Source organism: Erythranthe guttata, chromosome 6 (genome assembly GCF_056151865.1).
Source record: "Erythranthe guttata isolate IM_541 chromosome 6, IM_541, whole genome shotgun sequence".
Lineage (NCBI taxonomy): Eukaryota > Viridiplantae > Streptophyta > Magnoliopsida > Lamiales > Phrymaceae > Erythranthe > Erythranthe guttata.
In genome coordinates, this window is record NC_142538.1 from 2,112,038 (window position 1) to 2,136,181 (window position 24,144).

General features: G+C 35.2%; 5 protein-coding genes across 8 annotated transcripts; 2 read left to right on the top strand and 3 right to left on the bottom strand.

Moving 5' to 3' along the window:
- Positions 1-289: 289 nt before the first annotated feature.
- Positions 290-6,057, bottom strand: RIN2 (RPM1 interacting protein 2). The gene is made up of 13 exons (XM_012996759.2): positions 5,550-6,057; positions 4,459-4,896; positions 4,118-4,195; positions 3,842-3,928; positions 3,631-3,752; positions 2,826-2,922; positions 2,639-2,744; positions 2,114-2,271; positions 1,891-2,028; positions 1,739-1,806; positions 1,418-1,645; positions 899-1,238; positions 290-618 (listed from the first exon to the last, which is right to left on the bottom strand). The coding sequence occupies exons 2-13, from the start codon at positions 4,696-4,698 to the stop codon at positions 562-564; spliced, it is 1,719 nt and encodes a 572-aa protein (XP_012852213.1). The 5' UTR covers positions 4,699-4,896; positions 5,550-6,057; the 3' UTR covers positions 290-561.
- A 1,025-nt stretch (positions 6,058-7,082) lies between these two features.
- LOC105971847 (putative glycerol-3-phosphate transporter 1) lies at positions 7,083-9,999 on the bottom strand. Its single transcript, XM_012996757.2, has 3 exons — positions 9,744-9,999; positions 8,114-9,188; positions 7,083-7,846 (listed from the first exon to the last, which is right to left on the bottom strand). The coding sequence occupies exons 2-3, from the start codon at positions 9,117-9,119 to the stop codon at positions 7,290-7,292; spliced, it is 1,563 nt and encodes a 520-aa protein (XP_012852211.1). The 5' UTR covers positions 9,120-9,188; positions 9,744-9,999; the 3' UTR covers positions 7,083-7,289.
- Positions 10,000-13,286: 3,287 nt separating this feature from the next.
- Positions 13,287-17,211, top strand: LOC105966842 (uncharacterized). 4 transcript variants are annotated; one of them, XM_088819344.1, is made up of 5 exons: positions 13,287-13,709; positions 14,125-14,672; positions 15,256-16,182; positions 16,260-16,937; positions 17,053-17,211. In XM_088819344.1, exons 2-4 carry the CDS (start codon positions 14,144-14,146, stop codon positions 16,910-16,912), a joined length of 2,109 nt encoding a protein of 702 aa, XP_088675470.1. In that variant the 5' UTR covers positions 13,287-13,709; positions 14,125-14,143; the 3' UTR covers positions 16,913-16,937; positions 17,053-17,211. The 4 variants fall into 4 exon arrangements, with proteins under 4 accessions (XP_088675470.1, XP_088675471.1, XP_088675473.1 ...); XM_088819345.1 differs by lacking the exon at positions 17,053-17,211 and having other exon boundaries at positions 13,384-13,709; positions 16,260-17,040; XM_088819347.1 differs by lacking the exon at positions 13,287-13,709 and having other exon boundaries at positions 13,721-14,672.
- A 2,725-nt stretch (positions 17,212-19,936) lies between these two features.
- Positions 19,937-21,700, top strand: LOC105971731 (F-box protein At2g35280). Its single transcript, XM_088819348.1, has 3 exons — positions 19,937-20,419; positions 20,989-21,154; positions 21,243-21,700. The coding sequence occupies exons 1-3, from the start codon at positions 20,277-20,279 to the stop codon at positions 21,639-21,641; spliced, it is 708 nt and encodes a 235-aa protein (XP_088675474.1). The 5' UTR covers positions 19,937-20,276; the 3' UTR covers positions 21,642-21,700.
- Positions 21,701-22,217: 517 nt separating this feature from the next.
- Positions 22,218-23,720, bottom strand: LOC105966863 (heat shock 22 kDa protein, mitochondrial). Its single transcript, XM_012991439.2, has 2 exons — positions 23,184-23,720; positions 22,218-22,762 (listed from the first exon to the last, which is right to left on the bottom strand). The coding sequence occupies exons 1-2, from the start codon at positions 23,386-23,388 to the stop codon at positions 22,362-22,364; spliced, it is 606 nt and encodes a 201-aa protein (XP_012846893.2). The 5' UTR covers positions 23,389-23,720; the 3' UTR covers positions 22,218-22,361.
- Between the last annotated feature and the right edge of the window lie 424 nt (positions 23,721-24,144).

The window sequence follows — 24,144 nt, forward strand, 5'->3', positions numbered from 1 at the left end:
GTGATGCTTTTGGCATCTACACATATGTTTCTCGTACTACGTTGTCCAGAATTAATTATGACATTTATTAATCAGGTGAAAAAAAATAACAAAGCATCTTTGTTTTTGTGGGTTCATAATTTTGTACATTCGTGCAGTTCTCAGATGCTTTTATTCTAATAATAATTAGAGGATATTACAATTTAATCACGTACCGGATATTACAAACAGTTTGCTCGAGGCATCATCGTCGAAGAAAACTCGGACATTATAACATATAATGGTAATAATAATAATACAAGATGATGGATGATGCAATAAAAACCCAACTTTGCCATATATATTTTTATACAATGTGAAATTGTTGATTATTTCCTTACACAAGTAGGTAAAATTCCACATTCGGACAAGGAATGGTTGACTATGCGCCGCTTCTATGTACAGCAGAAGAGCTTATAAGTTAGTTTAAGCACAACTCAGAAACCAGATATTTCTGTGCATCCCGAGCCTGAGCCCGAACCTGCTTTTATAGCCTCTCGAAGAAGAAAAACCAGAAGGAAATAAAAAAATATTTCATCGATATCACATTTGCAAAAGATTATTCACAGTGACCGACACTGAATTCGTCCGCTGCAAATCCTGCAAATTCCACAGAATGAGATAGTGCTCTCAGATAAAACAAAGACGTGCGCACCAAATTTACACCAAAATTACGTGACATATAAAATATCCCTTTGGTTCTCTCGTATTTGTATTCCATCAATAGAGCTAACTCAGTTAACTATGGATGTGAACTTGGGCTAACAGATTTTTTGAACAGCAAATCAGAAATGTATTTAATATTCCACAAAAAGAAAAGTAGAAAACCTCCTTCGGTATTTAAAAAAAATTAAAAAAAAAATTGAACTGTATAGTTTACCTGGAAGATTACGTCATCAGGGATGTGGGGCAGCACTTCTCGAACTGTTTCAGCCATTGCGATTATATTTGCTAAGCTATCGTTTGCAGTGCGTGAGGTTGACCTCACATGCAAACCACTAGCCTCACCTCGTGTTGAATTCGAAGGAGCTACAGTTGACCTAGATGTACCGGCTTGAGAGGAATTAGGAGGAAACAGGCTCCAGCCAGCATCTTCAATGGCTGTATTGGCATACGTCTCTCCTACAGCAGCAATTTGTCTCATTACCATCTGAACTCTGCTAAATCCAGATTGTCCCGCTCCGTCTAAAGCCAACCAACTCGCATCAATTCCGTTCCTCCTATAGGAAAAAAGGAGTACAAAGAAAAGACAGAAAATAACTACAATAAGTTCCCAAGTTTCGGATGCAATAACGATTCAGCCATTGACCTTTTCCTTGTTTAACTTGAAAACACTAGTTCTAAACAAGAATGAATGGGGGTAAGTTGGTCATTTTTCATGCGTTAGGGAAAACCAGACCTCCAATCACCAGTTTCTGGATTTTGTGGCTGGTTAGGAAAGACACCAGTATGTGGATTATGATTGGGAAGATTTGGGCGATCGAATCCCCTACTCATTTGACGAGCAAGCTGCTCATCTCTTGCAATTTCTGCAGCCCTTGTATTCGCCCCATTATCAGATCGGCCTGTAAAAAGTGGCTTCCGACAAGTTGGGCACGAGTAACTCTCACTTAAACCTTGGTCCAGCCTGTCATATTGAAATTAATCAGTTTTACTTCCTACAATTACTAAGTGACAACAAATAAGAAGCAATTTTGGACAACTATTATGTCAACCGTACCAAGATCTCAAGCATGCAAGATGGAAAAGATGGTTACATGACAACTTCTTGGCTTTTGCCATTGGTTCCTGCGAGATTTCGATGGATCAAATGTTTGGAAGTAAGTAAATGAACTATATTAGAGCGGAAGAAAAAATGTTAGTTATAATTACCCTACAAATTGCACATTCATCATCGTATGCTTTGAGCTCGTCAGACGCTGCGTCAGGTAGGGCCCCGTGAAGGGTTCCTAAAGCTATATGCAGCTTGATGAAACCTTTAGCACGTTTGACGATTGCACTTAGAAGAGCCTAAGAACAATAAAAGGTAAGAGCACGATTAGAATGATTACATGACTTGTATTTACACTAGTAGTTAGTTAGAGGGGAAAATTACACGGATGTTTAGGAAAAGGACAGCATCCACAAGATGAAATGCCATGCCGTGAAGCCACCAAATATGCAGATAATGAGCGAGAGCCATTAGCATTGTCATCATGTCCAGGAAAAAGCCCAAATTCCGAATAAGCATGCCTTTCCATTCGCCCAATGAACCTAATTCCAAGTTCAGGATCAATATATAAATCGCAACTTCTTGAAATCTCAAACAGTTCTAGTATAGGTCACATTATAGAAAATAAATTTCTAGAATGTAAAAGAACAACACGAGGAAACGCCAAAATCAGAGCATGTATTCTACAAAAAATCAGAGCGGAAATAATTGTTAACTATGAATTCACATGTACGTATATGCTTGACAGAAACAAATTTATTTGCATAGAGGCAGCACTTGAAAATTTAAAGAAAAGCAATGTTCCTCATAGAGAGGTTAATGGATTTATGGAATATAAAATTGCTAATCAATTTAAAAACAGGAGTACCTATATTAATAAAGGAACTTGAAGATAATTCTCAAACTCACCAGTGGGTGATATATCAAAAATTTTAGATAATCGGCAATTTTCACCATCTCTTACAGAGTGATGCCAGCATATCTCGAGCAACTGAAACCCATGAACCACGATGGCCTACAGATTGAATTTAGAAACTGTCAGCCAAAATAAAAAGTCCAGATGATAAGGATTTAGTGTTAGAAAAGGTCAAATTACCTGCAATGTCTCAAAAGCAATGCTTGAAGGTTCAAAAAATAACAACCAAAACATTGATGGACTAGTTGCACTATATTTTGTCAGACAGAGCAGTATCCTGCAGTAGTAAATAATATTTAGTCAGAGATTAAAGAAGCAGGTTTGTGAAAATATTAACTTAAAAAGGTTCTGGACTACATCATAAGTTATTACAAGTAGCTATTGTTGAATATGCCATGCCAAACCAAAAAAGGGTGATAGGACCATAGCATAGCTTGCTGCTGAAAAACGAATAGGCTAGTTATTGACTATGAACAAAAAGTTACAATCAACAATCAATGACAGTGGTTTCTGAGACGGATTCAATGGCTTCAGTCTAGATACGCTGGAAAAACATAGCAACAGAAAGCTCAATAAAAGGGTTTTCAGTTTCACACATTGCTCAAGTGTAAAGAAACTAAAAAAACAACACTTCAAGAAGATTAAGCTACTGAACAGTCATTATCGATTAACATGCATTTTACATCTTATGTACCAATCAAATGGCAATAAGATAAAAACAAAAGAAGAAAATACTGATTTAGCAAATCTGTAGGAAACAATGAGGCCGACATTATACACCCACACAAAATCATATCTTCTAAGATCGTTTTAACTTCAGTGATTCATAAACCTCCAAGCTAGATTAAGAAGTAAATGTCGTTGTCAACCATTTCATGTTTTTCAACTTAAAATTAATACTAAAAGAAAGTTTATTGAAATAAAGATTATACTCTCTTCAGGCGCACCAAAAAAAGATTGAAATAGTAATAGCACTAAAACTTACCAGAGCAAGTCAGCGGAGAAAACAAGCAGCAGTGCACAATATACGCGGAAGTATGTCCACGGAGTAGCAGAAGGAGAAATATTCAGTCGTTCAAGCCGATCTCTAGCCAACGCCTGAAACATCTGTTCAATGTGCATGTATTAATTCCATGAAATATGTCACCATATATATCCGATACTTCAAACTGCGTGGTTGTAATTTCAATGAATACCTTCAAGAAACAAAGCACGGCCAACCAAGTCGACCATAGCCCCGCCTGAACGACTGTTGCTGGGACTACTAATGGAAGAAAAGTTCCCTGTCAAAAGCTAACTATTCAAAACTCTTTTCAACAAGCAAACACCTAGTACGAAAAAATCTTTACAAAGGGAATAAGAACAATAACATAACAACTCTTTACACACGTCTTGACCATGAAAATCTCTCCCACAGTCACATTAACCAAAAAAAGGACAATAAATACAATGCAACTGACTGAAGAGTTTACCTTGTAGATGACATAATTAATTAGGCGTTCAAGCATTTTCCGTATCTCAGATGTATACAACTTCGAAAAGAATATTGTCTGCATAAAAGGAGAAAAATAATGTGATCAAGTAGGCAAAAGTTCTTCTTCGCTAACAGATCCTAGTGATACTGATTTAAACTATGACCAGGGAAACGAATATTCCAACAATTTCCAATAAATCGAACACAATGCTGTAACCACCACATAGATTCAAATGGAAATGTAGATTAGTTTCCTAGCAAAGCATGCTGATTCAGTGTCTCTCAAGTGGAAAAATAATTTGCAAGAAACTACTAATCGAATAAGAGGGAGAAACTTACCTTTAGGCCTAAAATTATCAGGATAAATACATTCAGCGCAAAACTGGCAACCAGAACAAGAGTGGTGTACGAGCCCGAAAGAAACTCCAAGGCATGGCTTCCATCCTCCAAATTAATAAGATCATCAAAACTCAAACCATCTGATATATACTTTTTGAGTGAGATTTCAGTCCAGTAATGGAGGCCAACAACGCTCAGAGCAGTACAAACCACAGAAATGGACAAAAACTTCACAGCCATGATAAATATATACAGTTCTTCCACCAAAACCGAAGCCCAAAATTTTCATGAGAGCAAACTTGGCATTATCCTTTCTTGCACAAAACCAACCATAAAATCAACAATGACGATCTCAGAAGTCAGAACATATGTTGAATAATAGATTTTCAAAAGAATTCTTCAAATCATCTTGGGAATAATTCCCCAATATAATATCTCCTGCAAAATGAGCATATAGGCAATGATCAAAAACCGAAACTAAACGTAAGCAGGCCTAATACCTTCCAAAATTTAGAAACAAGTTCGTATGTTTTTCCTAGCTTTACCATTCATCAAAAAGATATATACAAACTAGAAAAGATAGTAACACCGCAAATAGAGGTCAATTTGCTGAAAATGAGCTTTTGGTGAAACTGAGTAGTTTTTAACTGTAAAAATACATATGATGGCCCAAACGGTTAACACTCATACAATAATCATAGCATCAGCACACAGCAGGCTGCAAAAAAACACCAAAAATTCTCGACAAATTCCACACAATCGAACGCAATTTTCCAGCTGACAAAATTTGATTTTCAATTAGAGACCTCGTTCAAAGAAACAGTCAAAGGGGAGAAGCACGCAAGTCAAACCCTAGAGATGAAATCCCAAAAATCCCAAAAAATAATTCACAAAATCAAAAAATAGCATAGCATCGAAAAACCTGGGCAGGAAAAAGAAGAAATCGAATTGAATCATAAACATTAAACAGTAACGAATCAATGTATGAAAAAAAAAAATCCGACGCACTTGAACGAGTAAAAATAGGCAAAATATGTAAGAAATATGCGAAATCCGATGACAAAAAACACAAATTCATAAGAGTTTCTTACGAATTACGAAGGATGATTTGAAGCACTTCAAATAAAGTATAATCTGCGGAATTGTGATTTTTGTTTCCCCTCTTTTATGTAGGGCAATGAGAGTTTTTGCGGGAAAGGTAATTGCGGGTAAATTCTGAGATATATATATTTGGGTAAAAAAAATATATTAGAATGAGATTGGCCGAAGTTTGTATCTACCTACCTACGGTATAAGAAACTATGGTATAAACCTTTCTGGTCAAATATTCTTATTTAATATATTATTTTTTAAAGTTTATTGTTTGACTATTTCTTTATTTAAATTTATATTTTTATAATATAGTTGAATTGCTGAATTAAATATATTGAAGAGAAGTAATCATATTTTTCTCAGGTATTTCAAGTGGGAAACCTGAGAGTTTATTACCTATATTTTCAAAAAAAAAAAATCATAATTTATTTAGGTTATCAGAAATTTTCAAACTCTTCCATAATTTTCAAAAAAAAAAAATCATAATTGATTTTTCCTAAGAAATTAAAGAAAATACTCATAAGCAGATTTTATGTCAAAGCTAACAAAATTGATTGATTGGACAATAAAGCGTGCAATCAATTCAAAATCGTGATTGATGTACAACCTTGCCTTTGTCCAACGCTTTTATTCTATGTTCAAAGTTCAAACACGAAACTAGTATTTTATTTTTATTTTTTTATTTTTCATGAATAAATCATCAATTATTGAAGTTTGCCCACTCTAATTTTCCTCAAGGGACCATTTGGTTTTAATTGTGTACCTAATTGATCCAAATGAGCCTATCTTAAAATAAGTAAGGCAAATTATTGAGTCCGGCCGACTTTGACGGTTTATTTTTAATATTGTAGTCGGTGAAATACACTGAATAATTATTGATCGTTGATCTGCACATAATTAAAGAAATCTATGTTTATGTGTGTTTAAAGGGTATTTATTATGCTTAATATTATAATAAATCATATTTATCTACTAGACAAGTGTTTAAGAAAAAAGAAAGTACAAACTTTATATATGTATTGGTGTAAGTTAGATAATGCAACATATATTCCTTATAGAGTTATTTCATGTACTATAATAAATCTTCAAATTTTCAAATAATAATAATATTATAGGACAAATTATGGCCACTACGATTTATTGTCATATTACGAAAATTCATATTTTATTTGGATCATTACAGTAACCCCCTTAAATATGTATTATCTTACGAAAATACCCCTCAAGAGGTAAATTTAGTGATGTTAAATCAGTAAAACCGAACCAAAATTTCGGTGCGCCAACATTTCATACATTTTACCGAACTGAATATACTATTTGGTTCGGTAATTAACCAAATTACATAAATTTTATGTGAAAATATTTAAAAGGGAGGGGGTGGTCTGTAATTACCCAAACAAGAGGGGTTTTTCATAATTTAGTCGTACCTTATGTGTGACCATAATTTGGCCTAATATAATATAAATAAATAATAATAATATATATATATATATATATATATAAAAAAAAAAAAAAAAAAAAAAAAAACCAACTGATAAAATCTGCAGAATTTTTATAACAAGTTCCTCTAAAAAGCCATTTCTTGGTGGGGATAAAGAATAAAATCCCATATGCATACAACAATTTACAATAATGCCATGTTTTACAATTACAAGAATCAGCAGCAGTTGATCCCATCAGAATTTTCGGATCACGAAGGATTAATAAAACCGCCTTCTTTTCCTGCATTACAGAGCAAATCATACTTCCACCACACGAGCCGGCCTCGTTCTAGAACATTCCTCCGGCCCCCGAATCTTCGCCGCCACCTCAGCAACAACCAGCCTAGTCAGAAGCAACCCCGCCACAAGAGCCGCCCCCATCAGCATCGTAAATACCGCACTCCAGCTCTTGGCCGAAATATAGCCCGTAAGCAAAGGCCCGATAGCAGCCCCGATCGAGCCCGTTCCGTCAATAATAGCAGTCACAGTAGCCAAGGCCCGCGGGTTGCCCTTCAACGAGCTGTGGGTCCCGAGATCTGCCGAGACAGCTGTCGTGATAAGTGCGTAGGGCCCGTTCACAAACATCCCCGTTATCAACATGAGTATGATGTTTAGCGTCATGGAAACGTGGCCGTAGTTTCTGTAGAAGAAGAGAGCCGGTATAGCGCAGTACATGAAACTTGCTGCCGTTATTGCCCTCGCGTTTAGACGGTCCGAAATGTGGCCCGCTAAGATTCCTCCGACCACACCTCCGACATCGAATAGTGTGGATAGATTCCCGGCTTCTTCGTTCGATAAGTATCTCCCTTCGATAGCTGCATTTTTTTCAAAAATCAATTTAGTTAGGTAAGTGACATTAATAACATATATAGACATATAATAACTACGAAAAGAACTACTCCCTCCGTTACATATTATCAAATAAGAAAATGCATTTTCCCTGTTTTACCCTTACTAATTCGGCTCGCATTAAGTCTCTCTAATCACCAATTAAATGGTAAAGGTTATTTAATAATTTTCTTAAAATGCGTGCAAAAACCTTAAACAATGGAACGGAAGGAGTAATTGGGAAATTAACATACCAGTGTGGCTAATATAGAACGGAAGCCAATAGAGAAACGTATAGGCGACCAATTTCGAGAAGAAAAGACATAGCGAAAACGGCGCAACCCCGGGGATTCTCCAAGCTTCTAGAAACCCTACGGCGCCCCTATCGTCGGACTTTGCTCTCAACAAAGGTTCCGTAATTTCCCCACCTTCTTTCTTCAACTCATCCTCATCATCATCGTCCACACTAGCTCCAACCGCATCGGGGCTAACCGGTAAGAAGCAAAACAACATAACACCGACAAACGCAATACCCAAACCGGGGACCACCATTGACCAACCCCATCCGTACTTCAACAAAACCGAAGCAACAACAGAGCCCGTAATATTGCCGAGGGACGTATGAGCGTTCCAAATACCCATTATAAGGCCTCTCTTCCTTTTCCCGAACCAATTTCCGACAACCGCAACCACTGACGGCCATCCGGTGGATTGGAACAATCCGGCGAGCATTTGGACGATTAAATAGTAATAAAAGAAATGGATATTCGCCCAATATCCAACTCCGAAGAGGACGGTAAATAATCCGGTCCCCACCATTCCTATGGTCAGAAACTTCCTTAAATCCATTCTATCGCCCACGTGTCCCGAGAAGTACATTCCCATTGCGTACACGAAAAGGAAAGACACGTCGAGCTCGCCGAGCAATGCCGTCCCGTCCGAGCCGTTGAACGGGGCCCACCCAGATCCGAGCACCCACGAGTTTCTAGTAGCTTCTAGTGGCTTGTGGGAGTACGCGGTTCTCCACGAGAAGGGCGATTTCAGGTTCGTGTCGGGAGATTGCGGGTCGAGGGCGCTCTTGACTATGCTTGTGGTTTTTCGAGTGGCGTGGTAGGATAAGTATGCGAAGAAAGTTACTATCAGGACAATGACTTGATGGGTCTTGTATGAAATCGGCGACCGTTTTACGGACTCTATGAAACGGATTCCCGGGGGTTTGGTTCGGTTTATTTCCGGATCCGGTTCACCGATTGAACCCATTTGATTTTAATGATTTGGAAAAGGAACTTCTTGTTATTATAACTTGTATGGAACAGAGAATCGGCAGACCTGAAAATCGAAGAGAATGACAATTGAATTAGATTAAATTAACTGTCATATAAAGATTTGTTTTGATTTCGAGAACAGCATACAGGATTAGTATATTGTAGGGAAACAGAAGATGAGACAAATAATCAAGTGGGGCATCTGAAAATCCCATGTGTTTTATGCAAAAATCTTACACCAAATCTTTGGTTGTTAAAAAAATAATAATCAGTAGGTATGGATTTAAGGTTTTAATTAGTGACTAAGCTTTCGAGACAACTGATTCGACTAGAATATTCCACTAAAATTACTGGATATCCGGTCTTGTTTAATTGACCCAGATTTCTTGACCTAATATAGGTTAATTTCGAATCAAGAACTTGCCCTAATTACTAACCACAAAATTAAACACACACACACACCAAAAAACAAAAAAAAAACAAAAAAAATTACTCATACAATTAACAAATTAAATACAGAAAACGGCACAAAAAAAAAAACGTCAAATCGAGAAATGTAAGAAACAGACATAAATTCGAGAACTGAAAAACATTAATTTCATGTCTGAAATCGTTCTACCTTAGATATCCGGAGCTCGGCCTCTTCTTCTTCTTCTCTGCGTTTCGAAAGGATTTACGCTTCCGCCTGTAAAAGTGATTGCTTTTTCTCCCCTTTTGCTTTGCAATTTGCTTAAACGGACGAAAAACGGCTTACGTTTCTCTCAAGTAGCTGCTGCTTCTGAGGATTGAAAATGAAAATGGAGGTTTCAATTTCATTTATTTAAAGGTTGTAATAATAAAGGAAGCAGAACGTCAATTTACTAAAATACCCCTGCGAACTTTTTTATTCTCCACTACCGTGATATTTGACTTTGTTGGCTAGTGAATTAGTGGAATGACGGTTATAGCCCTCGGTGGGTGTATTTTTCTATATTACTATTTTAAGCCATCCAACTTTCAATTTATTTCAATTATAGACTAAAAGGTGAAATTATAGAATATTTTAATCCTTCTAAGCATCTTTTAAACTATGTGATTAGTGCCCCTCATATTGGAAAACAAAATAAACATTAATTCAACTTGGGTCGTTCTTTAATTTAAATGGTACATACTGTCCTTTTTAATTCAATTAACATGATTGATGAAAATATTGGATCTAATTATTGGTAACCACAAACCACGTGCATAAAATACGTGATTCAATATATTACGGTTAGTTTTGCCTGTAAGGGATGAACTAGCGGTTGGAGTAAGTAAGTTTATGTCAATTGACCTAAATTCGAATTATCTTGCCAAAGGTTATTGAGTTGAGCTTATGGCAAATTGTTAGCCTAATGTGGTTTACATGTCTCGTATGTTTTACAAACTGTTATATGAAAGTGTAGATCTACCAAGTGCATTTAATACGATCGAGTGCAAGTTCTTTCATTGCCAAAAAAAAAAATAACTAAATGGAAAGTAAGAATTGTGATGGTTTGTTTGTCTTTTTTTTTAATTGAAAGAACTCGCAGTCAGCTATATAAATAGATGCACATTAAATAAATCTACACTCTTGTATAATAACTTGTAGACCATATCAGAGACGTAAATCACACCAGACTAATCATGTGTGACAAACTTCGATCTAACAACTGCGTATAAAGAAATTCAAAATTTGTTCAATTGACACATGTTCACTCGCAGAAATCAGTAGACTATCCATTGCTGGACAATGATGGTTTGCTTGACCTTACGAGGAGAAGTGGCTTTTGAGGTAACCCAAATCCACAAAAGCCGGTGAGATAGGATAGTTTTGGCTTTTATTTGATTAATTCATGGCCACATTTTCAAATTGGGAATTGGATTATTTGAGTTCATATATTATATTATATTTTAGATAGTCTTTAAGTCTAAAATTTCGTGACCACGAGCTTCAAATATCAATAAATTGAATAAAAATAGATTAAAGTGCAACCTTTTTTTTTCATGGACAACAATTTGTGGGCCAAACTGTGAATACTTGTAGTTTTATTTTTCAAATTTCCGGCATTTAAATATTTTATTACAAAAAAATCCTCAATCTTTTCAATAATTAATGCCTTCAGATATTTATAGAAAGTTAAAAAACAAACCCCAAAAAGTCGAGATATTTCCATTTCAACCCCTCGAATTATGTAACTTAAACCTTCTGAAATAATAGGGGCAAAAAGGTCATTGAAATTGCACTACAGTACAAAAGAGCTCCAATTTCCAAAACCCATATACGAGGGGTAGTTCCGTCTTTTCACTTAGCCGGCCTGATTGACACATAATAATGTAGGAAAATCATGGGCTTGAAATTAGAAATGGATATTCGCATATACGGGAGCATAATTCCTTGCTTGTACCAAGTATATTCTCTACTTCCCTCATCCGATTCTCTCAATAGTCCTACGTGGAAAATAATAATTTAAATTATTGGATGACGTGGAATTTCTCTTGGACCACCTTTGTTCCTATTGGATCCTACGTCGGCAGCATTCTTGGTTCTCCCCTGAATGCTTGTCCAGATCCGAATCAGAATCCAATAAAATGAATATTATAAGTTTTAATGCTAATTTTAAAATTTAAATATTACTGGTTCCTAATTAATCAAGATTAATTTAAGATCCACCACATCGATGATTAAAATGTTTTCGTGGTGCGTTAATATTTTTATTTTTATTTTTTAATTTGAAACGACGACGGATTAATTGAGCACGTGGAATAAGCACACAGTATTGGAGAGATGAGATGAAAGTCGTCTTAATTGTTACGTAATTGAGGGATAATTATTGAACTAATTTATTTGTTAAAATGGCCATATGAATTTTAAAGCTTTATATTATCAAACACCCCCTTTTTTATAATCAAAGTTGTGCTTTCGAACTCGTTGATACTTTATTGTAGCAAGGGTGGAAATTTAGTCACACTAGTATAATTATTTGCTAATTTTTTATTATTATTAAAAAAATAAAAACAATATAAATTCCCACTAAAGGACACCTACCAAATTTACAATAATATCCAAATCAAGTTGTTTATGTTTTGCTTTTCTAACAATTCAAATCAAATTAAGCAACGTTTATGTGAAAGAAAAGTGGAAATTACTACTATTTCATATAATAATTTAACAACAATATTCTAAATCCACTAACATAAAAAATTGTCAATCATACTAATTATATGTATATAAAATGTAGGTAACGAATCATTTTCATACAAATAGTAGGGCTATTTTTCGTGGCTACACGAGTTTTATTATTATTTTCCCATCCACATTTAGAGTGACAAGTGGCAATATTTCATAAATAACTTTATTTCAATACAATGGGCTTTTTTAGAAACTAAAGCGAAGTTTCCTCATTTGACTTTATTCAAATAAAGCTCCTTATCCCTAAGTTTTTATTGGCAATTTTCGTATATTATTATATTAATAAGAATAATTGCAATAAAACGAAAATCAATTGGGCTTTTCTTGTCCAGTACTACAGTTCATGGTATGGCGCGAAAGATGTCCAAATCTAGTCATATTTGTCTTGTGTCTGGATATCTATCAGTGTTGGATGATATGTGGCTATACACTATTCGGACTTTTCTAGTGGTTTATATTAATATTATATTTATAAAAAAAATTAAAAATAGGAGAAAAATAATTTAAAAAATAGAAATTTTTTATGTTTTATAGATATACATATTATTATGTAATTATGTAGTGCATGTCAAACATATGAGAAATATATATATTTTTAACATATATTTTTTTTATTAAAATTTGAAATAATATGATTAAGGTGGTGTTTGCAAATGATTATTTAAAAGCAGAAGTTCGTGATTATGAGTTTAAGTCAATTTTAAGTGCTTATTCTAAAAACTGGGGATGTTTGCAAATATTTTGGAAAATAAACTTAAATAGAAAAAATTAGGGTTATGGATGCTTTTAAAAAAATAGTTTAAAACAGATTATTTTAAGACAAGCAAGAGCAGAAGTTGATTTTGCAAACACCTGAAAACAGATTATGAACAAAAAAAAACTCATAATCACTTTCGAAAAGCTTTTGCAAACCCACCTAAAACTTATACTGTGCTAAATTTATAAATTATCTGCCTCTACAAAAAATAAATAAAATATATTTTATTCAATAATTACGGGCTGATAGCCCGTTAAGTCAATCCAGCCCGATTGGGCCTTATAACCTTTTTCTGAATCCACTTAATTAATTGCTCCAGCCCATATCTCAATTTCTGATTAATTTATTTCCTGAGCCAAAACGCTGTCGTTGTGGTTAGTCTTTCCCCAAATCGTTCTCCATGGTTTCTGCAACCGTTGCCGGAGCTGCCACCGTCGCCGTCATGTCAGGAAAATGGACGAGCTGCGATGAAAGAGAAATTACTCAAGCCAAACTCCATGATCGTGGTATATGGCAGATCGGAGTATTCAATTTATAGAAAATGGTTTCAACGTCAAAGCTCATCGTTTTCCGGCGGTCTTATCGGTCATCGTTTCCTTGCTTACAAAATGATGGGGGAATTATCCAACCGTGCACCGGTACGCATTTTGTTTTCGAATTTCTGAAATATATTGGAGATATGATGTAGTTTTCCTCGAGCTTGACCTAGAAATTATTTATTTAATTTTCAATTCTTGCCTGAGTTGAATTTGAGGAAGTTCACTGTAATGTTCGTCTAACGCAGCTTATCCTTCTTTCCTGGTTGCTGTTGAATTTTCTACAAAAGAATAATTTTGTACTGATATATCTCTCTCAGAAGCTTTAGATGAAATATTTAATATTGCTCACATAATGAAAGAACGACGAAACTTCTGACCAAGTCAATGTCAACGGTCATAAACAAAATATAATTTATTACGATTCCGTGTTAGAGTTTCAACAATGGAGTAATGAAGCTGGTATCTTGCATAAAACCTTTTATCAGTACATAATTTAGCAGTTTTTTTTTTACAGGACATAATTTTAGGAGAAGATGTCTGCAAATTATGACAACTGGGAGAGGCTGGTTGCAGCTGTATTAAAGAAAGTTCAGCTCTGGCAACTTTTTCACGAGCAATCCAGGAGCCCAAGCATCCGCTCTGAAGCATCGGATTCCAGTTCCAGTTCTAGCTTTGATTTGAGTTATCAAGATCTAGCCTTTGATTTTACGAGCCTCGGAATTTTATCGAAGCTACAGAAAGAGCCACCAAAGCTGATCTTGGTTTCGGATTTTGGTGCAGAGTTTGATGTCGAAGATGTGTACTTGGCTCATGCAGAGTTACTCGGCAGGGGCACTTTCGGGAGTGCTTATACTGCTGAGATGGAAAATGGGTTAAAAATTGTGGTGAAGAGGCTGGATTCTGCGAATCTTTCGGAACTGGAGTTCAAGGGTAGAGTGGAGATTGTTGGAAATGTGCGGCATCAGAATGTGGTTGCGTTAAGGGCATACTATACTTCGAAAGATGAAAGGGCGATGCTCTATGATTATTACAGCGATGGAAGCGTGTTTGCACTTTTACATGGTATGTTTGGTAACTATTTATTAAGTTGGACTGTTCAACACTCTTTAACTTCACTTGTTATTGAGGTGTTAATTGCGGTGATTTCTAAGTATTGTCATGGTTAAGAGTTCGAGGTATCTACTAATATCACCCCCCTCCTCTTTAAATATTTCTCTTTCCTTTCCATGTGATCAGTTTACTGGGGTGGTTGACTAAGTAATCAGGGTTGGGTGTAAACATCTACTAGGTTGCATTTAAATGCAAGAATTTCGATTTGAGGAAAAGATTTTTTGTAATTTCCTATGAAGTTGATTACAAATCCACCAGTATGTAATAACTTAGAAAGATTAATTCAATCGAAGAGTTAACAGTTTGAAACTAGTATAAAATGAAGCAACTGGATTTATTATTATTGATTTAAAATCCTTAGCTCCAAATCCTTCAAATGGAACCTTAGTGGTTCGTTCATTGTTGTTTCAGTACTTGGTTGAAAAATATCATCAATTTAGTGTCATTATTTCTTGCTTCAACCAACATAGTTGTCACACGCTAAGTAGGCGAAAGTGAAATATAAATGATCTTATGCATGTTCTCATGTTTCCAGGACAAACTGGCGAAAATCGGGCTTCTGTAGACTGGGACACGAGGCTAAAAATTGCAATTGGTGCAGCGAGGGGTATCGCTGAAATACATACACATAATGGTGGGAATCTTGTCCATGGAAACGTAAAGGCATCTAATATATTCCTCAATCCACTAAACTATGGGTGTGTGTCTGATCTTGGTTTGACGAACATGATAACAGCAACATCCATGCCGAAAGCACTGTGCTACGCTCCAGAAATCAAGAAAACTCAAAATGTTTCGCAAGCATCAGATGTCTATAGCTTTGGGATTCTGCTTCTTGAACTCATCACTAGAAAGTCCCCTGTAAATATTGTAAATGGTCCCAAGGCTGTTGACCTGGTCAAGTTGGTTAATTCTGTTAAAAGGAATGAGAAATTTGCTAAGGTATTCGATGTGGATATATTGAAGAACTCTACCGTAAAGGAAAACATGGTGAAGATGGCGCAAATAGGAATGAGTTGCGCAGCAAAATCTCTAAAGAAAAGGCCGAGAATGTTTGAAGTAGTGAAGATGTTAGAGGATCTTCAGATGATGAATACAGAAAGTAGCAATCTGAACACGAAAAGTGGCGATATTCAAATGACAAATAAAAAAGAGCTGGTGTTTGTTGAGAATGGTAATCATCCATTCGAGCTCGACGATTTGTTGAGGGCTTCTGCCGAGGTTCTCGGGAAAGGGACATTCGGCACTTCTTACAAGGCAATGTTGTCGGAAACTGATGTCTTGGTCAAGAGATTGAAGGGTGTGACTGTTACACTTTTTGAATTTCACCACCAATCCCAGATCATTGGAAAAATGAGGCACGGAAATGTTGATAGATTAAGGGCGTACCACTTTTCGCAAGATGAAAAGCTCATGGTGTATGATTATCAAGATCGGGGCAGCGTATCTGCATTCTTACACGGTACGTACAAATTCGAAGATAAAATGAAAGAAAGTGATTATCAAATATTAACTAATCCATTTGCTTCAACTTTGCAGACAAGACAGCCCCTGATTGGAGACCTTTGGATTGGGAGGCTCGTCTAAAAATTGCAGTGGGTGCAGCAAAGGGTATTGCCCACATCCACAGACAAGATGGTGGGAAATTTGTGCATGGAAATATAAAATCGTCAAACATATTCCTAAACAGACAAAAATACGGGCTTGTAGCGAATGCTGGATTGGCAAAACTGGTGGAGCCTATCAGAAGGTCAGTTGTGCGAAATTTAGGACAATTTGCCCCAGAAGTGAATGACACGAGCAACGTGTCACAAGCTTGCGATGTGTATAGTTTTGGGGTTTTGCTGCTTGAACTTGCCACGGGAAGGCCAGCTCAGCACACGAATGAAGAAGGTGATGTCGTCTCACTGGTTAGGTGGGTTCAATTGGTTGTTCGTGAAGAATGGAGTGACGAAGTGTTTGATGTGGAGATTCTGAGGTATAAAGATGTGGACGAGGCAATGGTACAGTTGCTGCAGATAGCGATGGAATGCGTTGCTTTTTCACCGGAAGGAAGGCCTAGAATGTTTGAAGTAATGAAGATGTTGGAAGAAATTAGTACTGGGATGAATAAAGGAGAGAAGCCATCCATTCAATCAAGATTGGAAGATGTAATGGAAGATTTATTGCCTAGGATACATCATGGTTTTTAGCAAATATGGGAACTTGTCTGAAAGAGTTTTGACTCTCTCTCCCCCTCCCCCTCTCTCTCTCACACACACACACACGCGCGCGCACGCACTCTTTTCGTCTTTTTCTGTCTTGTTTGGACATTCAATAATCCAAATGTTAGCCGAATGGGAAGGTCTGTATTTCTTTATTTCTGAACTCAATGTCACAATGTCTCAATTTGTATTTGCTTCATTGGTTTGAAATGTATAATCTCTACAAATTTTTTACTTAAGTTTGATAGGGTTTTGATAGAATTAAAAATGAATTTCACATTTTGAATATATTGAAAGTAGTCAGACGATTGATTGTACGAAGGACGCGTGCAAAATACATTCATAATAGGGAAGATTGTTTACTTCTTTTCTCGTGTATTCTTGTAATACTGTTTATTTCACCTTTGAAGGCGGTCCACAAGTATTTACTTGCGGGATATTAAATTGTGTTTCCGTACTGCGAATTAAAAAAAAAAAAAAAGTTAACCTCAAGTATTAATCACAAGTATTTACTTGCGGGATATTAAATTGTGTTTACGTACTGCGAATTCACGGTCATTAATTATTTCCAAGTAAACTCCGAGAAAAAAAAAAAAAAAAAGTTAACCTCAAGTATTAATAACGTTGAAAAAATTATTTGAACATAATGTATATATATTCATATTAAGTAATTTTATAAAAAATCACATGTGGGATAATTTCGGTATCTTTATAAGTTTCAATGGGCGTAGTTGGAACAATAGAATTTTGAACTTCGAAGTTTAGATCTATTGAATTTATTGTCACAATTTTGAGGTCTAACGATTCCTTTTATTATTTTTTTAAATAACTAGTAATTGCACCCGTGCCTTGCACGGGCATCATTCCAAAATAGGAAAAGTAATTCATTTAAATACATAATAATAATTAAAGGTTTACATATTCAAAAGCATTTGATAGCTACTACTAAAAACTTAAAAAAAAATCTAAGGAAAAAAACATACCCTTGTAAAACTTGCATTTCATCATCATGATAATAAAACAGATGAAGGAAACAAAAAAATTAATCAAACATTATATAAACAATGTTGGTTCAAATCTAGCTAACAATGAGGAAAAGAAAAAAACAATCAAATATTAGAGGAAAATCCTATATCATCATCATAAACAAATTATAGTAACAGATTGTAGAAATATCTTGAATTTCGAGGTATCTTCCGAAAACTGGAAAACATCTGCAATACTTTTATTTTTTTGGCTTAAGATGTTAAATGTTTTCTCTAACGCTTGGAAATAAGCACAATATGCTCGTTTAGTGTGATCCCATTACTCTTCATATAATGGGATCCCATTGGTTAATCCATCACGAAATATCCTGTTTTCTTCCTTTAGTAATTCAATTACTCTTCATCTTTGCTTCCATAATTTATCCGAGGTAATAACAGATGACTAAACTTACCAAAGTATGGTTGAAAATTGAATATTAGTGCTTAAAAATTTGTCAAAGTTAGTGAAAACGAAAAAGGGAAATAAATAAATAAAATAAAATGTTCACTCATTTTTGTCTGATAGGAAAGCTTCTTTCGTCACGCAATCGCAGTCCTTGCTGTTACTTATTTTTTCAAACTTTCAATCACCAAAACTGCAGAGTCATAAGGAAACTTGTGCATATAGGAGCCTCTGTATTTTCAACAATTCCATTTATTAGTAGTTCTTAATTATAAGGAGAATATTCAAGAGTTTATTACTTGAATAATAATATAATTAGAGATTGCAAATATACATAAACTCGAAATAAGAGAAAAAGGTGGTCGAACTATTACTCCAACAAAAATAAACGCAAGGAAGTCTATGACTAAGTTCAAAGGTGGAGAAGAATTCCTGATGCAGATAGAATGAATGTGTTTTATATGTTGCATTCACAATCACTATATTCTATACATTACAGACAAAATCATAATCCAGTTTCCCTGACCCTTGTTGCACAATTAGACTTCCTAACACATTTGCAATTTATGATCTTATGTAAGTTCTCAATTAAATTTCATTACAGAAGCTAAGGTTCACAGAAAAATAAAAGAACAAAAAGACACTTAAAATCAATTTTTTTTTGAGAAAATCAAATAGCAGTTGAAGTTGATGGCCATTTTAGAGGGCCTCTGAATTATCAATAAACAGGAGAGTTTTTAAATTTGTTGCATCATGTGCATTTTTTTAATAGGATATATATAAAGAGTTTTGCCCAAACAACTTATTACGAAGCAATTTGATTTAGTGGATATGCATGCATGATGCAACTCTCTTTTTTCTTATTATATATGGTGATAGTTTCACGAAATTTTGTTATCATTAATACAGTCGTTACAAATTCAATTCATTTTATGCAAAACGTGTTTCTGAATGATAGCACCGCACCGGCAGCAGCAGAAGTTAAACTTAAAAATTTAATCGTGCAAAATAAAAGTAACAAATTTCTAAACATGTTTCTGAAAGAAAACAAATTTTTTTTTTTTTTTTGTAAGATCCTGTTTCGAATACATCTAAGAAAGAAAACTCGAAATTTACGTTTCATCTCTCTTTACAAAAAACAAAACCCTTGCACAAAATTGTGCCGTCAACGGTAGAGCAGTTGTGTGAAGGCTCTTCCCAATCCGAATCCAGGACGATGATATCGATCGTATTTTGTGTCAAGTGTGGATTTGATATCGATCGTGTTTTCAGTTTTTTATATCATGGAATTTGATCGTGTGCAAGCATATCGTCAGTTTGGTTAATTTTCACCCAAAAAACGGCAAAACAGAAATAAGATGAAAACAGAAAATTCTGATCGTGGTTATGTTATGCGTACTTGGCTCTTATAGGTTCCAAAAAATGGAAACAAATAAATACAATAAACTGTCAAAAACACATATTACCGAAAATGTCATAGATTTAGGTTTAGGATTATAGGTCAAAATATCTTCATTTTATATATAAGATTAAAAGTCAAGTAATTTAATACCAAAAAAAAAAAATAGTAGTAGTACTAGAAGAAGAAGAAACACCGCACACAAATTTCAATCCTAGATCAACAAGGTAAGTACATATATTCGTTCTAGTAAATAAGGAAAATAAATAATTAAGGCATGCCCAACATGGAAGTATTGTGACACATGCAAAATCCTACCAAATATATATATACATATATATGGTAAATTACCAATTAATAACTATTTTTTTTCCTAATTAGATCAGGTCTCTATCTCTGAATCATCTATATAAACACCTTCAACTTCTATCATAGTAAATCAAAAAAAAAGAACAAAAGAAAGAAAAGAAAAATAATAATCAATCACACGCCTGAAGGATTATTAATCCAACAATCATAAACACCATGACAAGAAATCCCAATAACAAGAAGAGAAACACTAAAGATGTTTCGAGTATGTTCGATAGCATTCCCCATGAATTGGTTTCCGAAGTTTTAAGCCGAGTTGCATCGTCTTCCATCAAGGACATCTTCAATGCCAAATTAAGGTAAATTTATATAATTAACATCAACAAACATGTTCTTGCATGATTATGGTTTTACGACGTGGTTTCAATGTTTTTTTCTTCTATAAGTTGAGGATTCTAGTGTAATTAGACCTAATTTAGGAGTACTTTTGTAAATTCATAATATTATGTAACTAAATAACGAATTTACCAAAAAAAAAAAAAAAGGCAAATCTGATGTGGCATGTTGAATCAAATTTAAATCGTCATAGCCCAACCAACCCACCCTCCCAATTCAATAGAACAACGATTAGGGCTATAGAGTTGTTCTTGCATGATTATGGTTTGACGAATGTTGATTTTTTTTTTGTTCGTTTCGTTTCTTTTCCCTATTTTTTTATTTTAGATGTTTAAAGTTTCTTTTCGATCTCAACCAATTCTTTATAAACTGAAATTTTAAATCCAGATATTATGTAGGTTAAATCGAGTTTTCTTTTATTAATTATTAATTGATATAATCTTGAGCGGTATGTGTTTGTGCGTGTAATTATCATCTTCGATACCTTAGATATTTAATTTTTCTAAACATAATATTTTTTTTTTGGACACAGCTGCAAGATGTTGAATGAAATCGCCGAAGATATGTACGTGTATCAACATGTATCGCTAGACGAGGTTCCAATCATACCATGGAAACCTATAAGCCAAGAACAAGTAACGTTCTTGAATACGTGCCTACAATCCGAAAACCCCGAGTCGTTGTATAGACAAGCAGTTGTAAGTTTCTTGATTTCAAAAATTAATTACCAACGAACTTTATCGAATTAGTTAATTTAAATTAATTTTTTTTTTAAATCTTTTTCAGCTCGACTACTTCAACAAAACGAATCTGGAATCAACGTGCATGCACTTACAGAAAGCGGTGAAAAGCGGCCACACGGGCGCGCTGTATGTAACCTGCATCGTTTTGCTCTTCAGTGGGGACGAAGAACTCAAGCAACAGGGCATCAAGTTATTGGGGAACATGAAAAAGACGAACGGATTGAAGAGAAGGCTTCGAATTTGCCGCAATAATTTGAATAGCATTCTGAAGATGATTTGGGTGAAGAACCCGGTTTTGCTGGAGCCGCCGGTTTGCTGTACGTCCCGAGATCAGCATCACAGGAAAAGGCGATGGTCTGAAGTAGAGGAAGATGTCACGTGCGAGGCTTGTGTTGCTGATCAAGAGATTAATTTACTTAGTGGTATATACAATTTTGATTAATCAGTTGATTTATTAGCATTATTTGTGAGGTAGCTAGTGTTCATCGTTCCAATTGATGAATTCAAAACTTCAACTTTGTGATTTTCTAAATAACAATAAATTCACTTGAAAGCTATGTGATTCTTCCATTGTAGTCTATTTCCGATTTCCCGCTGATTCTCATTCGAAATTTTTCTACTTTACAATAATATTTTTATTCCAATTTCGAAATTTTTCTACCTTACAATAATATTTTTATTCCAATTTCTGTATTTTCGAAATTATTTAGATCGTTCCAATATATAATCCAACTTTTAGTCACCGAATAATTCCAAAAATTCCAATTTCTTCTTAATATTTCAACTTATATGTGAAATATTCCAAATTCCATTGATTTTGATCCAAAACGTTTCGATTTATAAAAAAAAGTTTTTTCATTATAATCTTCAAAAACCCGATTTTTCCAAGTTAGGTTTGGTAGTTTTTCACATCCAAATAAAGAACTAATTCCAATCAGATCCGCCCCGTTTACACCACCTCTTCGATATTAAAAACAACCGAACAAACGACAATACTAAGAGAAAATGCACATCAATGAACAGTAAGTAAGTAACAGATTATTTATGCTAAATAATTCAGCAGCTAAACACATTATCTCATATATAATTTTCATGTTAATTAACAGTTCAAATCCTACTAATTGCAATTAGTGGTAAACCCAAACAACATAAACCGAAAGCATCACTCAACATTGACATGGAAAACATCAGCTCTCTCTTCTTCTTTGATTCTAGGAAGGAAAACTTTCAGAACTCCATTCTTCATCTCCGCCTTGATACCGTCTGTCCTGTAGATTCTCTCCGGTAGATCGATTCTGCCGGTGTACCTCCGGCCAGATCCATCTTCCTCGGATTCCTTATTGCCCTCACCTCTGATAACAAGTGTGTTCTGCTCTACAGAAACCTTCACATCTTCTTTCCCCAATCCAGGCATATCCATTCGAAGGTGGAGACCTTCGCCGGTTTCCTTTGCTTCCCAGTTCCGGCGAAAGGCGGAGGCGGAAACAGGGGATTCTGTGAAGTGGTCCATCATGTTCAGTATTTGGGTCAAGTTGCTCCTTGCTGAGAATGGATCAAACACACCTGTATTTATATAATTATATGCAAGTAAATTCAGTAACAGAGAAACATTACTCTACAGCAAAAGCTATGAGAATTGCATTCCGATCTGAATCTGATTACACAAGCAACGAATAGCTCTCCGACCAACACTTTTCCACTGGAATCAATTTCTAGTTTGTGTGCGGCAGATCTGCTAGACTTGTCGATAAATAAATTCAACCGATTTCAGTTTTCAACAACCAATTTCTCACGTGATTTATTGTCCACACAAAAATAGCTCAAAAAAATCTACGGCGGCGCGCCGAGAATATTTAAAATGCAGTAAAAAATGTATGAAATTTCACGTCCAGGTTATCCAGCAGAAAACGAAACAGAATCACAAAATAAGAAAAATGCACAAAAAAAGTAAAGCAGAAAGATGCGGAGTGGGAGAAACAACTACCGGAGAATGGAGAGAAGACACGGATCTCGGGGCGCCGGCGATCGCCGCCGTCGACGTCGCTGTCGTCGCTATCGTACTCGCGGACGGCGTTCGTGTTGAAAAGGCGCGACGATGCTGGCTGAGACACCGTACGAGCGGAACGGAGGGACCTACAGAGGACGCCTGACGAAATGAGGCGCTTCAGGGCGAGTGATGACGCAGCCATTGTTGAAGATTGACGTGTGATACTGTGATGGAAAGCTTGAAGAAGACGAAAACGCAATGCAAATTTCTGAGGGTTTGATAATTGGTTGGCAGCAATGTAAGCCTGTCGTATTTATAAAAAATACGCGAATATGTAGAAATTACTCGAGTCGAGAGATATCGAGAAGCTTCCGGAGAATGATCGAGCTATTTGGGCCAGATGGGCTTCGGCTTCTGATTTTATAAGCTTTTATATTTTATTTTGCAGTTTTAAAATTTCCCCGGCCCAACATAAATAAATAAAATGGTTCTATTTAAATTAAGGATGTCGATGTAAACCTTTGTGTTTTTCGATTGCTTTGATTAATGCAATATGTTCTTGCATGAGGTTAGGGTTTTTATCTCACCTTCACTGATTCCTTACATATTTTACTTTCACTACTATTTACTCTTTAGGATGTACTGTTAAAGAATGTTATTTACAATTAGATGGACATTTAAAAAAAAAATCCACTACACAATATTTGGCCAGAAATAAAAGTATTAGAATTAATTAATTCCTTAATAAATAAATAAATAAAATATTATAATTACATCTCTAGTAGTCCTAGCCTTAGCTAATTAGTACATGTCTTGACCTTCTCCATTGTTTTGTTTCTTAAATTTCGAGAACTCTCCCAACTCATACACGAGGGCGTTGTAGAATATTCGACATCGCATGTTAACGTTGAATCGAATATTTGCGAAAATAGTGTGCAGTAGGAAGCAAAAACAAATA

Excerpts from the sequence above, each read along its gene's own strand:
- RIN2 (XM_012996759.2), bottom strand. The coding sequence starts at position 4,698 with ATGGCTGTGAAGTTTTTGTCCATTTCTGTGGTTTGTACTGCTCTGAGC. Across the intron at positions 1,807-1,890 it reads ATGAATGTGCAATTTGTAGG|GAACCAATGGCAAAAGCCAA; the intron begins GTAATTATAACT and ends GAAATCTCGCAG. Across the intron at positions 1,646-1,738 it reads CTTGCATGCTTGAGATCTTG|GCTGGACCAAGGTTTAAGTG; the intron begins GTACGGTTGACA and ends TCAATATGACAG.
- LOC105966863 (XM_012991439.2), bottom strand. The coding sequence starts at position 23,388 with ATGGCTGCGTCATCACTCGCCCTGAAGCGCCTCATTTCGTCAGGCGTC. Across the intron at positions 22,763-23,183 it reads TGTCTTCTCTCCATTCTCCG|GTGTGTTTGATCCATTCTCA; the intron begins GTAGTTGTTTCT and ends ATATAAATACAG.
- LOC105971731 (XM_088819348.1), top strand. The coding sequence starts at position 20,277 with ATGACAAGAAATCCCAATAACAAGAAGAGAAACACTAAAGATGTTTCG. Across the intron at positions 20,420-20,988 it reads ATCTTCAATGCCAAATTAAG|CTGCAAGATGTTGAATGAAA; the intron begins GTAAATTTATAT and ends TTTTGGACACAG. Across the intron at positions 21,155-21,242 it reads CGTTGTATAGACAAGCAGTT|CTCGACTACTTCAACAAAAC; the intron begins GTAAGTTTCTTG and ends AATCTTTTTCAG.
- LOC105971847 (XM_012996757.2), bottom strand. The coding sequence starts at position 9,119 with ATGGGTTCAATCGGTGAACCGGATCCGGAAATAAACCGAACCAAACCC. Across the intron at positions 7,847-8,113 it reads GTTCTATATTAGCCACACTG|CTATCGAAGGGAGATACTTA; the intron begins GTATGTTAATTT and ends AAAAAAATGCAG.
- LOC105966842 (XM_088819344.1), top strand. The coding sequence starts at position 14,144 with ATGTCTGCAAATTATGACAACTGGGAGAGGCTGGTTGCAGCTGTATTA. Across the intron at positions 14,673-15,255 it reads CGTGTTTGCACTTTTACATG|GACAAACTGGCGAAAATCGG; the intron begins GTATGTTTGGTA and ends TCATGTTTCCAG. Across the intron at positions 16,183-16,259 it reads CGTATCTGCATTCTTACACG|ACAAGACAGCCCCTGATTGG; the intron begins GTACGTACAAAT and ends TCAACTTTGCAG.